The 19197-nt window shown below is 37.8% G+C and overlaps 1 protein-coding gene and 1 pseudogene across 1 annotated transcript in view; one reads left to right on the top strand and one right to left on the bottom strand.

Annotated features, from left to right (window-relative positions):
* Positions 1–685: 685 nt before the first annotated feature.
* LOC124973051 (maturin-like) lies at positions 686–1079 on the bottom strand (annotated as a pseudogene).
* A 14346-nt stretch (positions 1080–15425) lies between these two features.
* LOC124973083 (induced myeloid leukemia cell differentiation protein Mcl-1-like) overlaps positions 15426–19197 on the top strand; it is a 31592-nt gene continuing 27820 nt past the window's right edge. The window contains exons 1-2 of the mRNA XM_047537258.1: positions 15426–15557; positions 15662–16007. Coding sequence (XP_047393214.1) covers positions 15426–15557; positions 15662–16007 — 478 coding nt within the window. The remainder of the gene's footprint in view (positions 15558–15661; positions 16008–19197) is intronic.

The following is a 19197-nucleotide window of genomic DNA, read 5'->3' as shown; positions in this document are numbered from 1 at the left end:
CTTTGGAATTAGTATGTTTTAAAACAACTGAACAAGCAAGTAACATTTACATCTAACCAGGAACTAGCTGCTACATACCAGGTAACCAGATCAGTGATGGCAACACTCTCCAGGCTTCTCTGCCTCTCTTACCCTCTTAATCCAAAGTTAAGTGAGCATCCTTTTCTGCCTTTGTATTTGCACTTGTGCAGTTTAACGACGAGATATTTAAACTCATGCTTTATAAGCAAAACCTTTCACTTACTGACACTTAAAAGATACATAAAAAGTGCAGACTGCATTGCTTCTCTGCCATGCTGCTCCTTAGCCAGGTCACCTTTGAGGACTCAAAACACATCCTTAATATATTCAGAGTTCTCTACATTCCAGTCAGTGAATGAATTTTCCAACATAAACTCAAGAAAAAATAGGCAGCCACAAGAGACTCTAAATTCAAAGTGGCAAAGGCTACCAAGACAACTCCATAGAAACCCCACTGAAGCAGGACTGAAATTCAGGTCACTTCCAAGCAAAGCTCATCACAGATATTGTGTGGTCATTAAAAAGGTATTTCATTTTAATTTGGATGCTGGGTACTAGACGTCCTGTTTTGAAGTGCTAATGCAAAGTGCTAACCCAGGTGCACAGGACCCCACCTAGGGTACAGTGGGATCACTCTCCTTTTCCAGAGGGTGCCCTTGGAGGTTTACTGCTGACTGAACCCCATTTGGGGGTGGTCCGCCTATGGCTCCTACTCCTCCACATCTTCACTGTACTCTCCAAATGCATCATCATCTGCATTCGGAAGACCCAGTAAAGGTCTGAAGGACTTGAAGACTTTTTCCAAGACTTCATGGAGCATCTTCTTGCAGCAGGAGGAGATGTAATCCTGTGCTAGCTGCAAGAAAGGCAGGCAGTCCTTGCTCTAGCTCCACACATGAAAATTGTTGCTGCAGTTGTTGTCCAGACACAGCACATAGAAGGAAATGCCAGGGTCGGCGTAGAAATCCATCCTGCGCTAGGTCTCCTTGGTGGCGATGAGCTCGAAGGGCATGTTGGAGCACCATTTCTCCGCAGTGGGGCAGCTGCTGGAAATCCATCTTGGCCCACCGCACCTGCCGCTGCTCCCTCCACCTCCCGCAGCTACCCTCCTTGCTCCTTGGCACCCTCCTCCCTGACAGGCAGCAGGGCAGAGGGCCCACTCTGCGGCAGCGGCCAGCCAGGGGGACTCCCTGCAGGTCCTCCCAATCCTTTTGTTTTCTAAGCTTCTTTTTCTTGCCTTAATAGTTACAATGGACATATATATATCTCCCAGACAACATAAAGGCCTCAATACTTCTTGTGTCATACTTTAAGGCCTTACCAATATTTTACAGAGTTAGTTTATTTCAGTACGTCTCATATTTGTCACACTCTGCTCTTTACACCGTTTTGCATTTCAGACTTTTATCTGAAACCTTTCCACCTAATGTATTTTCTTTCAATTCACAATTATTTTGAGAACGTATCAGTTTTTGTTGAAAAGTTGGCTGTCAGTCCATAGTTTCTCCTTTGAAGGCAATCTTTGTTTCAGGCTGCTCCTAAGATTTTTTTCCCTTCTTTTAGGGTTCGTGTGGTTTTACTATGATTTGTCTGGGTACAGATTTCTTATGATTTATATGGTTAGAAATTTGATGCACTTCTTTTTAAAAAATATTTTATTTGTTCTTTTTACTTATATATGAATAAATAGAATGTATTGTGACATTTTATACATACATGGAGTATAGCTTCTCATTTTTGTGGTTGCACTTGATGTTGCACTGGTCGTGTAATAATATGAACACAGGAATGGTAGGTCCGATTCATTCTACTGTCTTTTCCATTTCCAACCCCTCTATTCCGCCCCCATTCTAAGTGAGCATAGGTTAATGGTGTCTGTCTCATTCCACCATTTTTCATACCTCCCTTCCCTTTCATTTTCCTCGATGTAATCTAAAGTTCCTCCATTCTTCTCTCACTCCCCCACTCGCCACCCCCATTATATATCATCATCCACTTATCATGGAAAACATTTGGTCTTTGGTTTTTTGTGATTGGCTCATTTCACTTAGCATGATATTCTCCAATTCCATCCATTTATATGCAAATGCCATATTATTATTATTATTTATGCCTGAATAATATTCCATTGTGAATATATACCACAGTTTCTTTACCCATTCATCTGTATTACCTCTGCACTACTCTCTTTCTCCTCACCTCCTCCCGAGTTCTGATTAAATGTCAGGTCTGTCTTCCATGTCTCTAAAACTCTCTTCAATATTTTACAGTTTTCTGATCCTGAGGGTTGTATTCTGGTAAGCCTCTTCTGCCTTACTTTCTAGGCAAATCAATTCTTTCTTCAGCTAAGTACAATCTGTTAAGTCTTTCACTTAGATGTATTTGGTATACAGTAGTTTCATTTCTGGAATTTACTTTTCCTCCCCAAATCTAGGAAGTCATTCTTTATAGTCTCTTCTCTGCCTGTCTTCAATTCTTTAAACTCAACAGTGATTGTTTTAAATTCATCTGATGTTTACATTATCTGAGGATTTTGGGGATCTATTTCTGCTCTATTTCTTATTCATATTGCCATTAAGAATATTTGAGTCACAATCACTGTACAAGTGGTGCTGCCATCAATTACATAATTTTCTTTTTTTAAAACTTTTTATTTATTCTTTATAGTTATACATGACAGTAGTATGTATTCTGACATACATACATGGAGTATAACTTCCAATTTTTGTGGTTGTATATGATGTGGAGCTGCACTAGGGTATATTTATATATGAACACAGGAAAATAATGTCTTATTTATTCTACTACCTTTCCCATTCCCATCCTCCCTCCCTTCATTCCCCTCTGTCTAATCCAAAGTATGTCTGTACTCATACTCCCCCTCTCAAATTGTATGTTAGCATACATATAGCAGAGAGAACATTCATCCTTTGGTTTTATTCTCAGGTGAAGTATTTTTTCCCCTTTGGGAGGCCTTCTCTTTTTTCTTTTTAGTTATATATAGCTGTAGAATGTATTTTGACATATCATATATACATGGAGTACATGAAGTGGAGTTACACTGGTCATGGATTCATATAATAATGTAGGAAAGTTATGTCCAATGTATTCTACTCATACCCATTCCCATTCCCCTTCCCCTGACTCTGCCCTTTCCAGTCTAATGAACCCCCCCACTGTGAGTCAGCATCTGTACATCAGAGAGAACAACTGGCCTTTAATTTATGGGGATTGGCTTATGTCATTTAGCATAATGTCTCCAATTCCATCCATTTACTGGCAAATGTCATAATTTCATACTTTATATCCAAGTAATATTCCATTGTGTATATGTACCACATTTTCCTTATCTATTCACCTATTGAAGGGAATCTAGGTTGGTTACACAATATAGTTATTGTAAATTGAGCTGCTATAAACACTGATGTGGCTGTGTCACTGTAGTATGTTCATGTTGAGTCCTTTGGGTATAAATTGAGGAGTGGGATAACTGGGTCAAATGGTTCCATTCCAAGTTTTCTAAGGAATATCCATACTACTTTCCAGAGTGGTTGCACCAATTTGCAGTTCCCACCAGCAATATATGAAGGTACCTTTCCCCCCACATCCTCTAAAGTGATGAAGAACTCTTGATAGTTTTCAAAAAAAAAAAAACTTTATCTTCCTCTAACATACATAACATCTGACTTTGTGAAATTTTGTGTGCTCTACAAATGCCTTATACATAAAATAGAGTTAAATTTCTAAGCTCATATTATTATAATTATTTTTTCACCCACATCATTGAAATCCAGCAAATCATGTAGTTATTTGGAATAATTTTTAAATGTGCAGACTATACTGAGTATTTTGGGATGGCTGACTTTCCCTGGATCTTGTTCATTAAATGCTGACAGTGTCCCCTTCTACAATCTTGGTAACAAAGAAAACACCTCAAAAGATTTTACCCCACTGTATACAATAGAAAGTGCACATTTTTTTTCAGTTTATCATTCTTTTCCACCATCCAGTCCCATCTAATTTACTCAAAGTTTACATCATAGAATTTGCAACTATAATCAGATTGTTATATTCCTTAATCAAAAATTATGTATTTGAAACTCTAATGCTTTGTAAATAGGATTTCCACTGTCTATTTCACCCTTTTGTCTTTCTTCTACCTGCCTAGATTACTTCATATCAAGATCCCATTAGCCCAAAATAGTCTTTTATTTCTGAACTCCTATAGCATTTAGTAATTCTCCATCTTAATCATATGCGACCAGGTGCATGACTTGTCACCTTAATTAAGAGTGTTATCTTTGGGGTTAGGGATGCTTTCAGTGTAGAGCATATGCCTAGCACGTATGAAACTGGGGTCTGGCTCCAGCATCACACATATGCACATGCTCATGCATGTCCACGCATGCGTGTGTGCACTCTCACTTGTGCGCACGTGCTTTCTCTAACACACACACACACACGCACATGTGCACACACACACACACACCCCTCAGTTATCATTTTAGAATCCCTTTTCCACTCTTCAAATGAAATCAAGTACAATTCCAGTATATTAACTGATGAAGTAGAAGTGTTTTAGTTCAAGAAGAAACTGCCTCACAAACTAAGTCTGGCCCATGAACTGCTTCTTCGGCAATCCCCAGCCCTCAATCTTTGAAGTAATCTTATGGTATGTGATTTTTCAGTCCTAATGGGGAAGAAAATCCCTTAACTTCACAGGACAAAAGAACTTAGTACTGCATAAATCAATATAATTCTGGGAACAAACTGAAAAACTGATTAAAGACAAAAGTTTTAGAAAAGGAAATTGCCATATTCTACCTGAGTGGTAAGTATTTTAACCAAGAGTATTGAAAAGGCATTCAGTTATTTAAGTAGCAGTAAGTCCAATGTTTGAGTCAAAATGAGAATTACTCATACCAAGTGTTAAACTGCCTTGACAAGTTACATTTAACTCTCATCTGAGGACCTACACCAAAGTCAGGAGATCCACAATGCTGTTCAGATATTTCATACCTTAATACTGCTTATCAATTTTACCACTTGTCACTACTCAATTCACTCTCACACTGCTAAAATAAACTTTAACACACTAATTTCTCACCTTGAAATACCATATTTCCAAATTATTACACCAGGCTGATAACCTTACCTCCTTAAGGGAAAAAGGCTGAAGCAACTGCAAGAGATCACATCAGACTCCAACCATCCTTTATCTACTGACCTAGCACAACTTGTTAGTACATACTTTGCCTTATTTCCTGTAATCATGAAGTATTCTATTGAAAGTCAATAGGACTGAAATCCTCTTGTGCAATAAATCCCTTTCTCTCTTGCTTCTTCAGAGACACTGCGCTTCAGCAATCACCTTGTCTTGAAATCATCGATGTTTTACTATCTAATGGTTCATTTCTGGTACATTATGCCCTTACTTTATCATCATCAAAAAAAAATTCTTGACCCTACTTCACTCATTGTTTTATTCCATTTTGTGTTCCTATAACCATTACCCAATGCTGGATTACTAATAAAAAAGGGTTATTCAACTAACAATTCTGGTGGGTAGGGAAAGTTCAAACAACATGAGTATGGGCAAGGGAAGCTAGTTGTATCACAACATGGCAGAGAAGCAGAAAGGGAACTGGCAGCATGCAGAAGGGGGTCAAGGCAAAGAGGGGTAGTCTTGCTGTTCTTGAGAAAGCATTAATACATTTCGTACAGTGAAGCCCCATATCTGTTTTAATTTTGCTTGTTCCTGGTGCTGGGAACTGAACCCAGGAATAGATAAGCACTCTACTATTGAGCTACATACCCAGTCCAAGGTCCAACCTCTTAAAAGTTCTATCACCTCAACACCACCACACTGGAGATCAAGTACATGAACTTGTGTGGGACAAACCACATCCAATCCATATAGCACCTATCTTCATTTCCCCTTTGTTCTTAAAATAACTCCAATCAAAAAAAAAAAAAAAACTCCTAGATTTATTCTTGTATAGACCACAGGAAAAATGCCACTTTGTTAACTCCATGATACATTCTCAACTTTTTATCTTAATTGGCCTCTGAGCAGAATTTTACACTTGACCACTCCCTATTAATAAACTTTCTTCATCTGATTTCCTACCTCACTGACTGCTCCTTCTCAGGTTCTTGACTCTTCTCCAACTTTGGATCTCTTCTTTTTCCTTTCTATACTCATCCCCTTGATGGACAAACATCAGTCTCATAGCTTTAAATACCATCTAAATTCCTAATTTAGGATAGGCTAACTGCTATAACACCCCAAAATGATAAGAACTCAAACACTATGTAGTGTATTTCTTAGTTATCTAATAGTACTAGGTGACGGAACAGGTTAGCAGGATGGTCCTTTTCCCCACATTCTGGAAACTATGCTGTGGAAAACCTATCATTTATAACACATAACTGTCAACATATTATGGTATTCTGGTAATCACCTCTGTTCCTGCCAGCCACAAGAAAACAGGATGGAGGGTATTTGTACAGACAGACCTAGAAAGGTACATATCAATTATATTCACATTCCACTAGCTAGAACTCAATCATATGACAACTAACTGTAAGCAAGGGAGAAATGCTGTCTAGTTGTGTAGCATGAAGAAAATGAGACATGGGTATGGTGAACTCTGCCGCATGTCCCCACTCCAAAACTCAAGAGTCACATATTCAACTACTTACTCAACATCTTAGAGAGCTCCAAACAGTTTATTTATTTATTTTTTGGGTGCTGGTGGTATTGGGGATTGAACCCAGAACATCCCATCTTTTTTTTTCTTTTTTTTGCGGGGTGCAGGGTCTCACTAAGTTGCAGGGATTGGCCTTGAACTTGTGATCCTAGCCTCCTCAGTTGATCTCAGCTTCCTGAGTTACTGGGATTACAGGCATGTGCCACCACACCCAGCTCCCAAACTGAATTCTCCACCTGTCTTTTCTTTCACCCTTGATACTTCTTTTTCTTGCACACCTCAAGTTCAATTTATCAACAAATCCCACTGGACCTACTCTGAAAACATCCCAAATGTGACCAGTTGATACATCTACTGAACCACTCTCACCTAAACCTAGCCCATTTCTACCCTGCAATGTTCCATTCTATTCTCTATACCACACCACAGTACTCCTGTTAAATTGTAGTGAGATCATGTCACTAATTTCTGGCTGCTAAATCCTGAGCAGTTTTCCTTTCTTTTTTAAATCTTTTTTTGTGGTACTGGGGATTGAACCACTATCACTCTACTTCTAGCTACATACTCAGCTTTTTTTTTTTTTTTTTTTTTTGAGACAGGGTCTAGCTAAGTTGCCCAGGTTGGCCTGGAAATTGTAATCCTTCTACCTAGGCCTCCTGAACTGCTAGGATTATGGGCAAACACCAACTAGCTACCCTTTAACACAAAAGTCACTCTCTACAATAGCCCTTGGCTATTCCCCCACCCCACTGGAAATTTATCTCCTACTACTCACCTTTCAGTATTTTAGTTACTCTAGTAACCTTGGTCTCCTCATTTCTTGAATTAGGAAGGAAAATTCCTGTCAAGAGAACCTGTGAACTTTTTCCTGATCTTCTGAAAATTTTGGACAAATGCCACCTCTCAATTAAGGGTTAACTTGATTTCCCTGTTATAAATGGCAATCTACATCCCCCAATTCCAACCTGCTTTACTTTCATTTTTCCATAGTATTTATTACCTTCAAACATATTACATAATTTCTTTTTTATATGTTATGGTTTGTCTGCCCTGCAGTCCCTTAACACACAACTGCACTAGAATGTGGCTAGATAAGGGTAGAGACTTTTGTTTTCAAACATACTTCCAAATACTCTGAGTACTATCTGGGATATAGCAGGTACTCAGATATTTACTGAATTCATGAATATGTGTCCTATGAAATGATTCAATGTAAGTCACCAATGTAGTTTCAGATGACTGTGCAATAAATAGTGACTACAGTTATGAAAATGCCAAAACACAAATCATAATGTTTATTATCCCCCCTAAAAGCCCTAATATACAATCTTTCTACTACCATATTAAAAGGTTTTACCTCTTTCCCATGGATTGCTTACCCAATATATCAATATGTTGCCCTTTTGTGTGAAATTCAAAAGCAGTTTAAAGATAATATTAGTGGGATATAGTCAATATTCAAACAGTTATAACAGGCCAGTCATAAGGACTGCTAAAAGTTCTTAACTAATAGGCACCTGTGCTAAGTATGTCACTGGACTTTAAAAATATAGAGATTTCTAAAGGAAAATCTGAAATATGTTTACCTCCTGTTGTGAAAATCAGAAAAATAAGAGTACTTTAATTTTGTGAAGTTAATTATTTTAATTAATTTATTCTAAAAATAGAGTGAAAAATGTCTGATATTAATTTAAAAATTTTATATATGTACAACAAGAACATAAAACCAAAATGAGTATTTCTCAATTTAAACACCAAGTGGTTTTACAATGAAATGGGTATCTTTTTTTAAACAGAATAACTTAACAACAGTTGAAAACCATCTGTCAAAATGTTTCTCCTTCCCTGAAAGTGCTGTTTCAAAATCTGCAAGGTGGCAAAACAAAATTAGAACACTTCTTACAACATGAACAAAGGCCTAGATAATTTCTACCTCTTCAACGGTCACATGAACCTGTTCAATTCAATTATTCCAGGCTTAGGTTTCATATACATGTATTTCCTGATTCTTTGTTTTTTAATTCTTAAGTGAAAATCATGACTATAAATACCCTTAAGTATTGTAGGAATGGCTCTAAGGCTAAGCAGTAAAAAGCTACCACCAGTATATCTAACAAGGCGAAGGGCCTATGATCCACTGATAAAAGGTAGAAATATGAACCACCACCTCCTTATACTTATCCTTAGCAAAACCATAACAAGTTTAATGATGCCTCTAAGATTAAGAAGAGTGTTAATTCTGAAAATCACAGAATATAATACAAGGTTTCAAACAGATGAACTCTTACAATGGAGTATAATATAGCTACTACTGTAAACTTTTATCTTCCGAAGCCAAATTGACATTTTCATTGACTTTCTTTGGTGAGTAAACATCTTAATAAATACACTTACTCACTTTCCCCCTACACATCTTTTTTTTTCTTCCTGTACTGCTGGGTATTGAACCCAGGGTCTCACATATAGGCAAGCACTCCAGCACTGAAGGTTACATCCAGTCCCCAACATGTATCTTGATTACAGTTAGTATTTTTACAATATGGTTTAAAAAAAAAAGGAAATGGTTGACACTTTAAGCAACCCATTAGAATATCTCATCTATTTCCTATAAGGAAATTAATTTTTGATGAAACATTTTTTTAACCTGGAACTTTCATGAAACTTACCAACAAATAATTCAAGACAGAGATATATTAACTTCATACTGCAGTGAATCTTAAGTTTTTGGGGAGTAAAAGATAAATTTGGGAATCTAAGGAAAATTATGGATCTTCTTCCCAGAATTCAGTAACACAAAATTTAAAAATCAAATTTCAAAGCTCTTAAAATTCTCTCAAATGGATTTACCTTATTTGAAGACTTAACTGTAAAGCTACAGTAATCAAGATAATGTGGTATCAGTCTAAGAACAGAGAAAGATCAATAAAACTATGTAGAATCCAAAGTAAACAAACATAAGCAATTGATTTCAATAAAGGCACAATTTGTTATTTATTAACAAATAAAGATAATAACATAGAAAAAGTTGAGTCTTTTTAAAAAATGTTAAACACCTTGACATCTTTATATGAAAGAATGAATGAACCTAAACACTACCTTATAATTCGCAGCTACCCCTGGATATCTACAGGGCATTGGTTCCAGAACCCCCAGGGATACCAAAAGGTAGGATGCTCAAGTCCCTTACATATAATGTTGTGGTAAATATGCACATAACCTGTGCACATCCTCCTACTCCTATAAACTTTAAATCATTTGTAGATTACTTATAATACTTAATGTAATATAAATGTTACAGAAGTAGCTGTTACACTATATTGTTTAGGGAACAATGACAAGAAAAAAGTCTGTACTAATTCAATATAGACCCAACTCATTTTAAATTTTTTTTAGTTGTAGGTAGACACAATACCTTTACTTTTATGTAGCACTGAAGATTGAACCCAGGGTCTCATACATGCTAGGCGAGCTCACTACCACAGAGTCACAACCTCAGCCCTACTTAATTCATTTAAAAAAATTCCCCCAGCCCCCAGTGCTGGGCATTGAACCCAGGGCCTCACACATGCTAGGCAAGTGCTCTACCACTGAGCTACATGCCCAGCTGCTTTTGAATATTTCTGACCTATGTTCAACTGAATTCACAAATGCAACAGGACAACTACATAAAAAAATTAACTCCAAATGAATCACAGACATAATAAAAGGTAAAAATATAAAAATTCTGTGAGAAAACTTTTATGAATCATGAACCATAAAAGAAAGAATTCATTAATTGGATTTCATCAAAATATAAGACTATGTCTCATAGCTTAGTGATACAGCTTATCTAGCAAGCATAGTGCCCTGGGTTAAATCCTCAGCACTTCAAAGAAAAAGAAAAAGAAAATAAAACATCTCATCTTAAAAAGACACTTAGGAAAATAAATTAGACAACAAATCAGTGGAGGAGAAATGTGCAAAACACATATCAAGACTCACATATGAGGTGCAGTGGTGCCTGTCTATAATCCTAGTAGCTTGGGAGGCTGAGACAGGAGGATCAGGAGTTCAAAGCCAGCCTTAGCAACAGGGTGGGGACATGCTAAGCAACTCAGTGAGACCCTGTCTCTAAATAAAATATGAAATAGGACTGGGGATGTGGCTCAGTGGTTGAGTGCCCCAGAGTTCAATTCCTAGTACCTGCCCCCCCAAAAAAATTTGAAAAGCTGGGGATATGGCAAAGTACCTCTGGGTTCAATCCTCAGTTCTCCCTTCCTTCAAAAAAGACTTTCATATTTCAGCACCCTTAAATAAATTTTATTGGAACACAGTCAAGCTCATTCATTTATATACTGTCTATTAGCTGTTACTGAGCTACAGTAAAATTGTTTAGAGGTTGTTGACAGGAACCTTATGGCACAATGCCTAAAATATTTACCATATGACTCTTCAGAAAGTGTGTTAACCCCTGTGTTAGACACAAGTTGATTAAATTTTCTACACAGTTTGTGACACTTGAGAAGATAATCTCAGAGGGTAGAGGGATGAAAAAAAATAATTGCTTAATGTTAGGGTACAGTCAGTAGTTAAGAGTTTCTTCTGACTATCACACTAATTAAGTATGACAGTAAATTAGATTAGTAGCCCAAAGAGACTGAAAAATAAAAACTACCTCCAAAAACATATCGATGTCTCCATAAAATATTTAAGGAAGGAAAAAATTAAGCTCTTTGTTTTGTTTTACAAACAAATTTATCTCTAGCACTACAATTAATAAAGCACTACCTAACTGTAAAAGACAGAAAAACTCCCAAACAGGCCCACTTACTTTGAAACCAGAAGTTCTATAACTATTCCTGATTATGACTTTCAGAAAAACCAATGTAGGTGAAATAAAGAGAATGAACAAAAACTTAAAATAATTTAAGGCTGAGAAATAGTAAGAGATTTAAAAAAAATCTTAATGATAATTTGAGGCAGAAATATTGAAATTAGGAACATCCAAATTTTCATGAAACAAGGGAATTATGACAAAATGTTCAATAAGTTCTCAGCTAAATTAAATATCAAGTTATCAAAACAAAATGCACTTTATCAGTCTGAAGGAGAAAACATTTTATGATTACAGAAAAAAAGACAAGGAAGAACACCAAGTAGTTGCCTCACTTTACAAGGTGGGCACCAGGTCTAAGAAAATGCCAAAAAATGGCGGGGCATGGTAGCATGTGCCTGTAATCCTAGAAGCTCAGGAGACTGAGGCAGAAGAAATGTGAATTCAAAGCCAGCCCCAGCAACTTAGCAAGGTCCAAGCAACTCAGCGGGACCCTGTCTCTAATAAAATATAATTAGGGAGCTGGGGATGTGGCTTAGTGGTTAAGTGTCTTTAAGTCCAATTCCAGGTGAAAAAAAAAGCCAAAATAAGATGCAACTTCCACATCACTCACAGAATACAGGTTCTATTAGCTAGATCTGCTACCTATTAATCCTAATCAGGAAAGCAGGGATCAGAAAAACAAGAAAAAGTCACACTGCTCTCGCTTGTTATCCTAATATAATTTTTCTACTGTCCAAATATAATTAAATCAAATTTATGCCCATGTTTACTACATAAAAGTATCCCATCCAATACTCCTTTCTCATCTCTTTACTGACAATCAACTGCCAACAAATATAAGTGACCAGTATCAGATAATTTCCTAAATAAAAGGAGTAAGTTGATGCCTAAAGGAGTTCACAAATGGGAAAGAAAAGGGTACCGAAGGGAACACAAATACCAAAATCAGCTGTTGCATAATTTTTTACATAAAGGAAACCTTTGAATATATCTAGACAAATATTAAGAGCAATAGCCAGAACTGCACAGCACCTATCTTAGTGGGAATACCACTTTTCAGGGATATGATGCAATACAACCCCTGGTTCACAAATACAGTGGACCTCATTATAAAGGAGATACCATCCCAGAATATTCCCTAGTCATTGCATTATCATAATTACACAGCTTAACCAAAATTGTCCATAAGACATCTTGAAAACAAGAAAATACAATTGCAATTGTAATCCAAATGTAAGGAACACCCTTCTACAGAAACAGTATAAGAGGAACAGGGTAAAATCCTAGTATCACATATTTTTTACATTTGATGTATTTATTGTATCTTATTTTCATATTATACCATATACCACAATGTCAAAGAAAGCGACATCAAATTGAGAATGAAGTTCAGTAATAGAGTGATTGCCTAGCATGCATGAGGCTCTGGGTTCAACCTCCAGACTCACAGAAAAACAAATTAGTCAAGAGATAGGCACAAGAGGTTCTGTAATTTACAGAGACAGTAAATCCAACAGAAAAAACAGAGATTTCACAAAAAGCCTGAAAGACACATCAAAGAAATATGAATGATTAAAAGTAAACATTTAACGCTCAAAGTATAAACATTAATTTCAGTAACATTTAATAAGTTCCTGTCACAATATTCTAATTCAAGCCCTAAAAAGTAATAACAATATAGTACATGAGATTGATCATCCCTCAAAGTAATTTTAAACACTAAAATCTACAGTCTATATCCAAGATGTTTGATAACAGTAAAAAAAAAAAAAAAGAAAATAACACATCCAAAAAAAGCTGATTAGTTAAATCATGATTAGCTAATGATATATAAAAATCTTTGCTATATTTTTAAGTTAAAAAGAATTACAAATTGGGCATGGCACACACCTGTAATTTCAATTACTTAGGAGGTTGAAGCATAAGGATCTGAAGTTCAAGGACAACCTGGGCAACTCAGAGACCCTGGCTAAATAAATAAAAAAGGGATGGGGACACAGTCTGAGGTAGAGAGCTTGCCTAGCAGGTGCGAGGTTCTGGGTTCAATCTCTAGTGGGGGAAGGGGAAGCTATAAATCACATACACTGTACTACATCAACACAGAAAGATTAGTCATACACCAAAATGTTTATAGTAATTTTATCTTGGTGGTTAAGATTATATTTGACGTTTTTTCCTTTTTATACTTACATTTCTGACTTTTCAACATGTGTAATTAGAATTTATTTATCACAGATGAAATTTTCCTCTTGACACATTTTAAAGCTTATATTTTAATGACAGTTAAGATAAATCTTCAAAATGTAATATGTTGTTACACACAAGCACAATTTTTTATGTCTTCCCATGTCTTTGACAATTATATGACATTCTCCTTAGTGCAGTACAAGGAAGACCATTTAATTAAAAAATCATAGTACATGTCAATTTCCACTGAATATCAATTTCAAATTAAAAATTGTATCTTGAAGGAATTTTGTCATCGTAATCTTGATATCTACACTCAAAAGAGGTCCACTTTTTATCATTTATATTCACCCACATAAATACCTTTATTATTAGTTCTTATAAAAAACACTGAGGATAAAACTTTCATCAATAAACATCAAAACCTGGGTGAAGGGAATCAGTGGAAAAGATTTGCTTTTTACTAAAGTAAATTAAAGAATACCCTTACAGTTTCAAAAGATGCAAACATATTTTCCAACTGCTGGCAATTTAAACTTAACTTCATTTAACCTAGAAGTTCTCAAGCACTTGATGTGGGAACTGCCCAGGAAGTGTGCCAAATACAGAAAATCAGAGCCCTAGTGCTAACCTAGGGCACTCTTCAGCAGGTAGAGTTCCAAACAACCAGGCCCTTTTAAGTGAAATAGCAGGGCAGAAATTAGACTTAACAAAAGCCTTCTCTATAGAATTGCAAAGTGTCCTAATAACTCTGAAACTAAATTCTCAATGTAAACAATGGTGTATCAGAGAACTACAATTTCATAACTCTTACTCATTAATTCATCTAGTCTTCTCTGTAGTAGCCTTCAAACATCTATACAAGTCAACAAACCACACATGCAGGGCAGAGTAAATAAAGTCCAAAGGCACCTGTGCCTCATAAGACAAAGGCATTTCCGATTCCAGGAGAAAACAGACAGTAGATGTGACCCCTCATATTTATCCATTGAAAACAATGAGGACCGGGGTAAGAGAAGTGCAAAAATGCTCTTCAGTGGAAGCTGAAGTTAGGAAGCTGGCAGGTCCAACAAATAGAAAAATGTGCGGGGCAAGAGATGAGGACAGGATGGGGGACAGCACTCAGCGACAGGGCTGTTGACAAACACTAGGAATGAGGGACCAGTGACAGAGCACTTGACGAACATTAGTAGGGACCAGAGACCGGGATGAGAAAGGCAGCAGAAACAGTGCAATCTGGGGGTGAGAAAGCAAAGACAAAACCCCAAACTATCCGCTGGGGAAAACAGGTGAAAAAAAATCCCCAAACAAGTACAAAAGTGGAAGGAGGGACCGCGGCCTGAAAAGGGTGGGAGGGGAGTCAGGGAGGGCAGAGAGAAGCAGATGTGCCCCATCATCCATCCCCAAGACCGTGTCATAACCAAACACGGCAGGAACCCCGCCGGCGTCAGGCCAGGCCTCAAACCTACTGCCTCCACTTGAACGAGGCCACACCCTCCCCCTCCCCAAATAACGGAAGCATGAAGAGAGGCAGGGACGGATCCCCCAGCCAGGCGTGACCTTCTCGGGCCACCTGAGTCTCGCTGCCCCATCCCCACATCTGGGGTGAGGGCCAGGGAAACCCCGCCCCCGGGCCATTGTGTGTTTATGAAGCAAGGAGCAGCATGACAGGGAGGAACACCGGGACCATGCCCACCAACCACCCCGCGGAGCCGACAGCAGAAGATGGCCCAAGGCACCAGAGCCCCCGCAGCCGCCTCTTTCCCCCAAATAAAACACCAGTCAGTCGAGCGTGGAGACTCGAGGGGCAGCTGGGTGACGCAGGTACTCACCTCCTCTGGAATGGCGGGATCCGCAGCCGAAGAGGCCGCAGCGCCAGCCTTGGACTCCATGTCCCCGTTGAACAAAGCCTGGCTCTGCTCAGCGCCGCCATCTTATAACCGTGAGCCGGGCTGAGCGGCTGCCGCTGGGCGGGAAGGAGGAGAAAGGCGGAGGGCGGGAAGAGGCGGGGGCGGGGGCGCAGGGGGCGCGGGGAGGGCCTGCGCTGCCGACTGGAGGGGGCCTGGGCCGCCTCAAATACTGGCCCCAGCGGGGCTTAGCTGAGCCTGAGAGGACTGGGGGAAGGACGCAGGCTTGCGGGGCGGGTGAAGGGGGCGGAGAGAATGGGAAGTTGCCTGGGCAACGGCTTCACCCGCGTGTCACTAGTGTGACGTCACCGTGGGTGCCTGACGTCATTGGAGGAGTGCCTTCGCGCCATCTTCAGGAAGAGGGTTCCTTTCTCTCCAACCACCCTACCGCTTGCACGTTCCCTCGGTTCTGCGATTTCCGTGGAGCCAGTTTCCTACTTTCTTGCCATCTCCTGGATATTCAGCCTGCTCTGTGATATGGATTTACTAGTAGAACAGGGGTGGTGTTTGAGGAGAATTTGAAATCCTAGAGGGAGGAAGGCGGGAAAGCCCCTACTACTTGTTGTTTCCATTACAGTGAAAGTCTTGGTGTCCAAAAAATAAGACCTTAAAGCCCAAGGTTGAAACATTTAAGCAGAATTTCAGAAATATATTTAGAAACAGCTAAATTGTCAGTATTGTGCTTAAACCCTTTCCTTAAAGGACTCTACCTCTTAAGCTGAGTCCAAATGAAACTTTTAAAAGTTTTTTTTTTTTTTTAATTTTTCATCGTTGAGGAGAGTATGTTTTCTTTTAGTGTGGTGTTCTTTTTCTGGAGTCATTCATTTAACAAATAGTAGAACGCTTTCCATATGCCCTAAGGCCTGTGCAAAGCACACATCATTCTAGGCATCTGAAGCATCATAACTAATCACTTCTATTTTGAAGAACATCAGTCCAAATATTTTACATATTTTGTGCCTTTCATGAATGGAATATTCCAAGGTAGACTCTGTGCAAATATATATGAAAACATTTGAGAAAGGAGAAGTAAATTCTATTTGAGAAGCCCAGTTACAGAATGAAATTAAAGAAACCCTATTCATTGTTAACAATACATTTAATCTAAAGGAGGAGTAATGAGAAAAAAAATTTATCTTTATTTTTATTTTTGTAATTAAAATACTTTTTATTTTTACAGACACTTTAGTTTTACAAACTGCATTTTGATTCATTATAGGCAAAAGGGATACAACTTTTCATTTCTATGGTTGTACACAATGTAGATTCACACCATTCATGTAAAATCATACATATACATAGGGTCGGGTAATAGTGTCTCAGTCTACTATCCTTCCTTCCCCCACCAACCCCTGCCCCATTTTCCTCTACACCATCCAAAGTTCCTCCATTTTTCTCTCCCATCTCCCTGTTATATATCATCATTCACTTATCAGAGAAAACATTCAGCCTTTGGTTTTTTGGGCTTGGTTTATTTCACTTAGCATGATATTCTCCAACTCCACCCCTTTGCCAGCAAATGCCATAATTTTATTCTGCTTTATAGCTGAGTAATATTCCATTGTGTTTATATACACCACAGTTTCTTTTTCTGTTCATCAATTGAAAACTATCTAGGTTCAACAATCTAGCTTTTGTCAATTGAGCAGCTATGAATATTGATGTGGCTGCATCACTGCAGTATGCTGATTTTAAGTCCTTTGGGTGTAAACCAGGGAGTGGGATAGCTGGGTCAAATGGTGGGTCCATTCCAAGTTTCAGAAAAGAAACTTTTAAGGAAGGGAGATAAGAAGGGAGAAGTTACTGATGGTATGTGATCACCAAATAACCTAATAGTGAAGTCATGAAAGATGGAGTGAACTCTTGCCTTTTTGTGCTTCCCATGATGGGGTAGAGAGAGGGGTCACCAGTGACCTCCTATTTGTATTTAGGATGATTCAAGAGATGACTGTCTTACTTCTGAAACAGGATGTTCAACTCTTTGGGTTAGGAATGAACCTGGGAGCTGATGCATACTCTTAAGATGAGAGAGAGAATGAGACTATCAAAATACTAACATTCCTCTACATTAAAAAATACTACCCATCAAATGAGTATGGTATGCTTACTCAACTTTGTTGTATGTTCTCTTCCAAGCAAGACAGTTTCCTTAAGCAGTTAAATTTAAATCTAAAAGTGCTTTGGCAAATATAGAGTAAATGAAGTTGATCATAGGGACAATGTCAGCAAGTTGGGCTAGTGTAAAGGACCCTTCTTCTTTTATCATAAGGACATATTTATGAGCAGACTGTAAGAGCACCATTAAACAGTCAGGGAACCCCTTGACAAGAAACAAATGACAAGTTTTTTGTTTTATTCTGTCTTATTTCATTTTTTTAAAATAAGCTCTTAAAATATTATTATTATATTTCTTATAACTTTAAAATTTCTAAGATTTTTCTCATTGATTCAATTTTAAATGATAACTTTATGTATCAGCATCAATCTATAGATCAAGTATCTTTTATGATTTCTTCTCCAAGAGATGACTGGTCATATTCATTCAATAATAATTGTATTTTATTCAATATTTTATGAACTTGTCTTCAAATTCTGGATGTATCTTATTTTCTTAGGCCATTCTAAGGTCCTATAGTATCCAGATGAGAGACAACAAGAGAAGCATAAACTCTGGAGTCCAAAGATCAAGATTGTAATGTCAGCATGTCGCATCTTGACTATATAATCTCAAAACTGGTAAGCTATACATTCCTGTTTGTTTTTTTTTTTGTTTTGTTTTTTAGTATGCAGAATGAAGGTGATGCCAACCCAACCTACCTAACTATCATTGTGAGCATCAAACATTATAGTTCTGCCATTTGCAAATTGCAAAATTACTCTCTCACTGAGAGTTTAGACAAGGCATAGCAAAGATGGCTTATCTGAGTTCCATGATGTCTCAACTGAGAAAGCTGCAATGCCTGGGGTGTCTTGGTGACTGGAGACTGGAATACTCTGATATATATTTATTACCATGACTGGTAGTCAATACTGGGATCTAAGCTGGGGCTTTCAGCCATAATTCCTAAAAATAATCTCTTCATGCTAGCTTCTTCTTAGCTTGTGTGCCTTGGGGTTGTCAGACTTCTTACAAGGGAGCTAAAAACTTCAAACGCTAGTATTCCAGAAAGCAAAGTGAAAGCTATATTCATTTTATGATCCAGCCTACATCACTTCTGCTGCATTTTGTTGGATACAAATAAGTCCCTAAGTTGGTTCAAATTCACGGTGATGGGATATAGATTCCACCTTTTGATGAAAGAAGTGCCAAATAATTTTCAGACATGTTTTAAAACCACCACAGGTCTTGTTTAGAATGAGGAACTGACTACTCTGCAGAACTAACTACTCACTCTCCTCTGCTCCCAAGATTCTATACCCAATCAAATTCTTTACCCTTCATTACCTGAAATCACTGATATATCTCAGTATGCATATGAGCAAGTCTTTACCTTCACTTTTCAGTTTCTGAAGCTTCCACTGCATGCAAAAATAAATGTAGGTCCTTTTTGTT

The sequence above is a fragment of the Sciurus carolinensis genome (assembly GCF_902686445.1).
Source record: "Sciurus carolinensis chromosome 14 unlocalized genomic scaffold, mSciCar1.2 SUPER_4_x, whole genome shotgun sequence".
NCBI lineage: Eukaryota > Metazoa > Chordata > Mammalia > Rodentia > Sciuridae > Sciurus > Sciurus carolinensis.
Note: the sequence above shows the minus strand (reverse complement) of the source record. Positions and strands in the feature narration are given on the sequence as shown.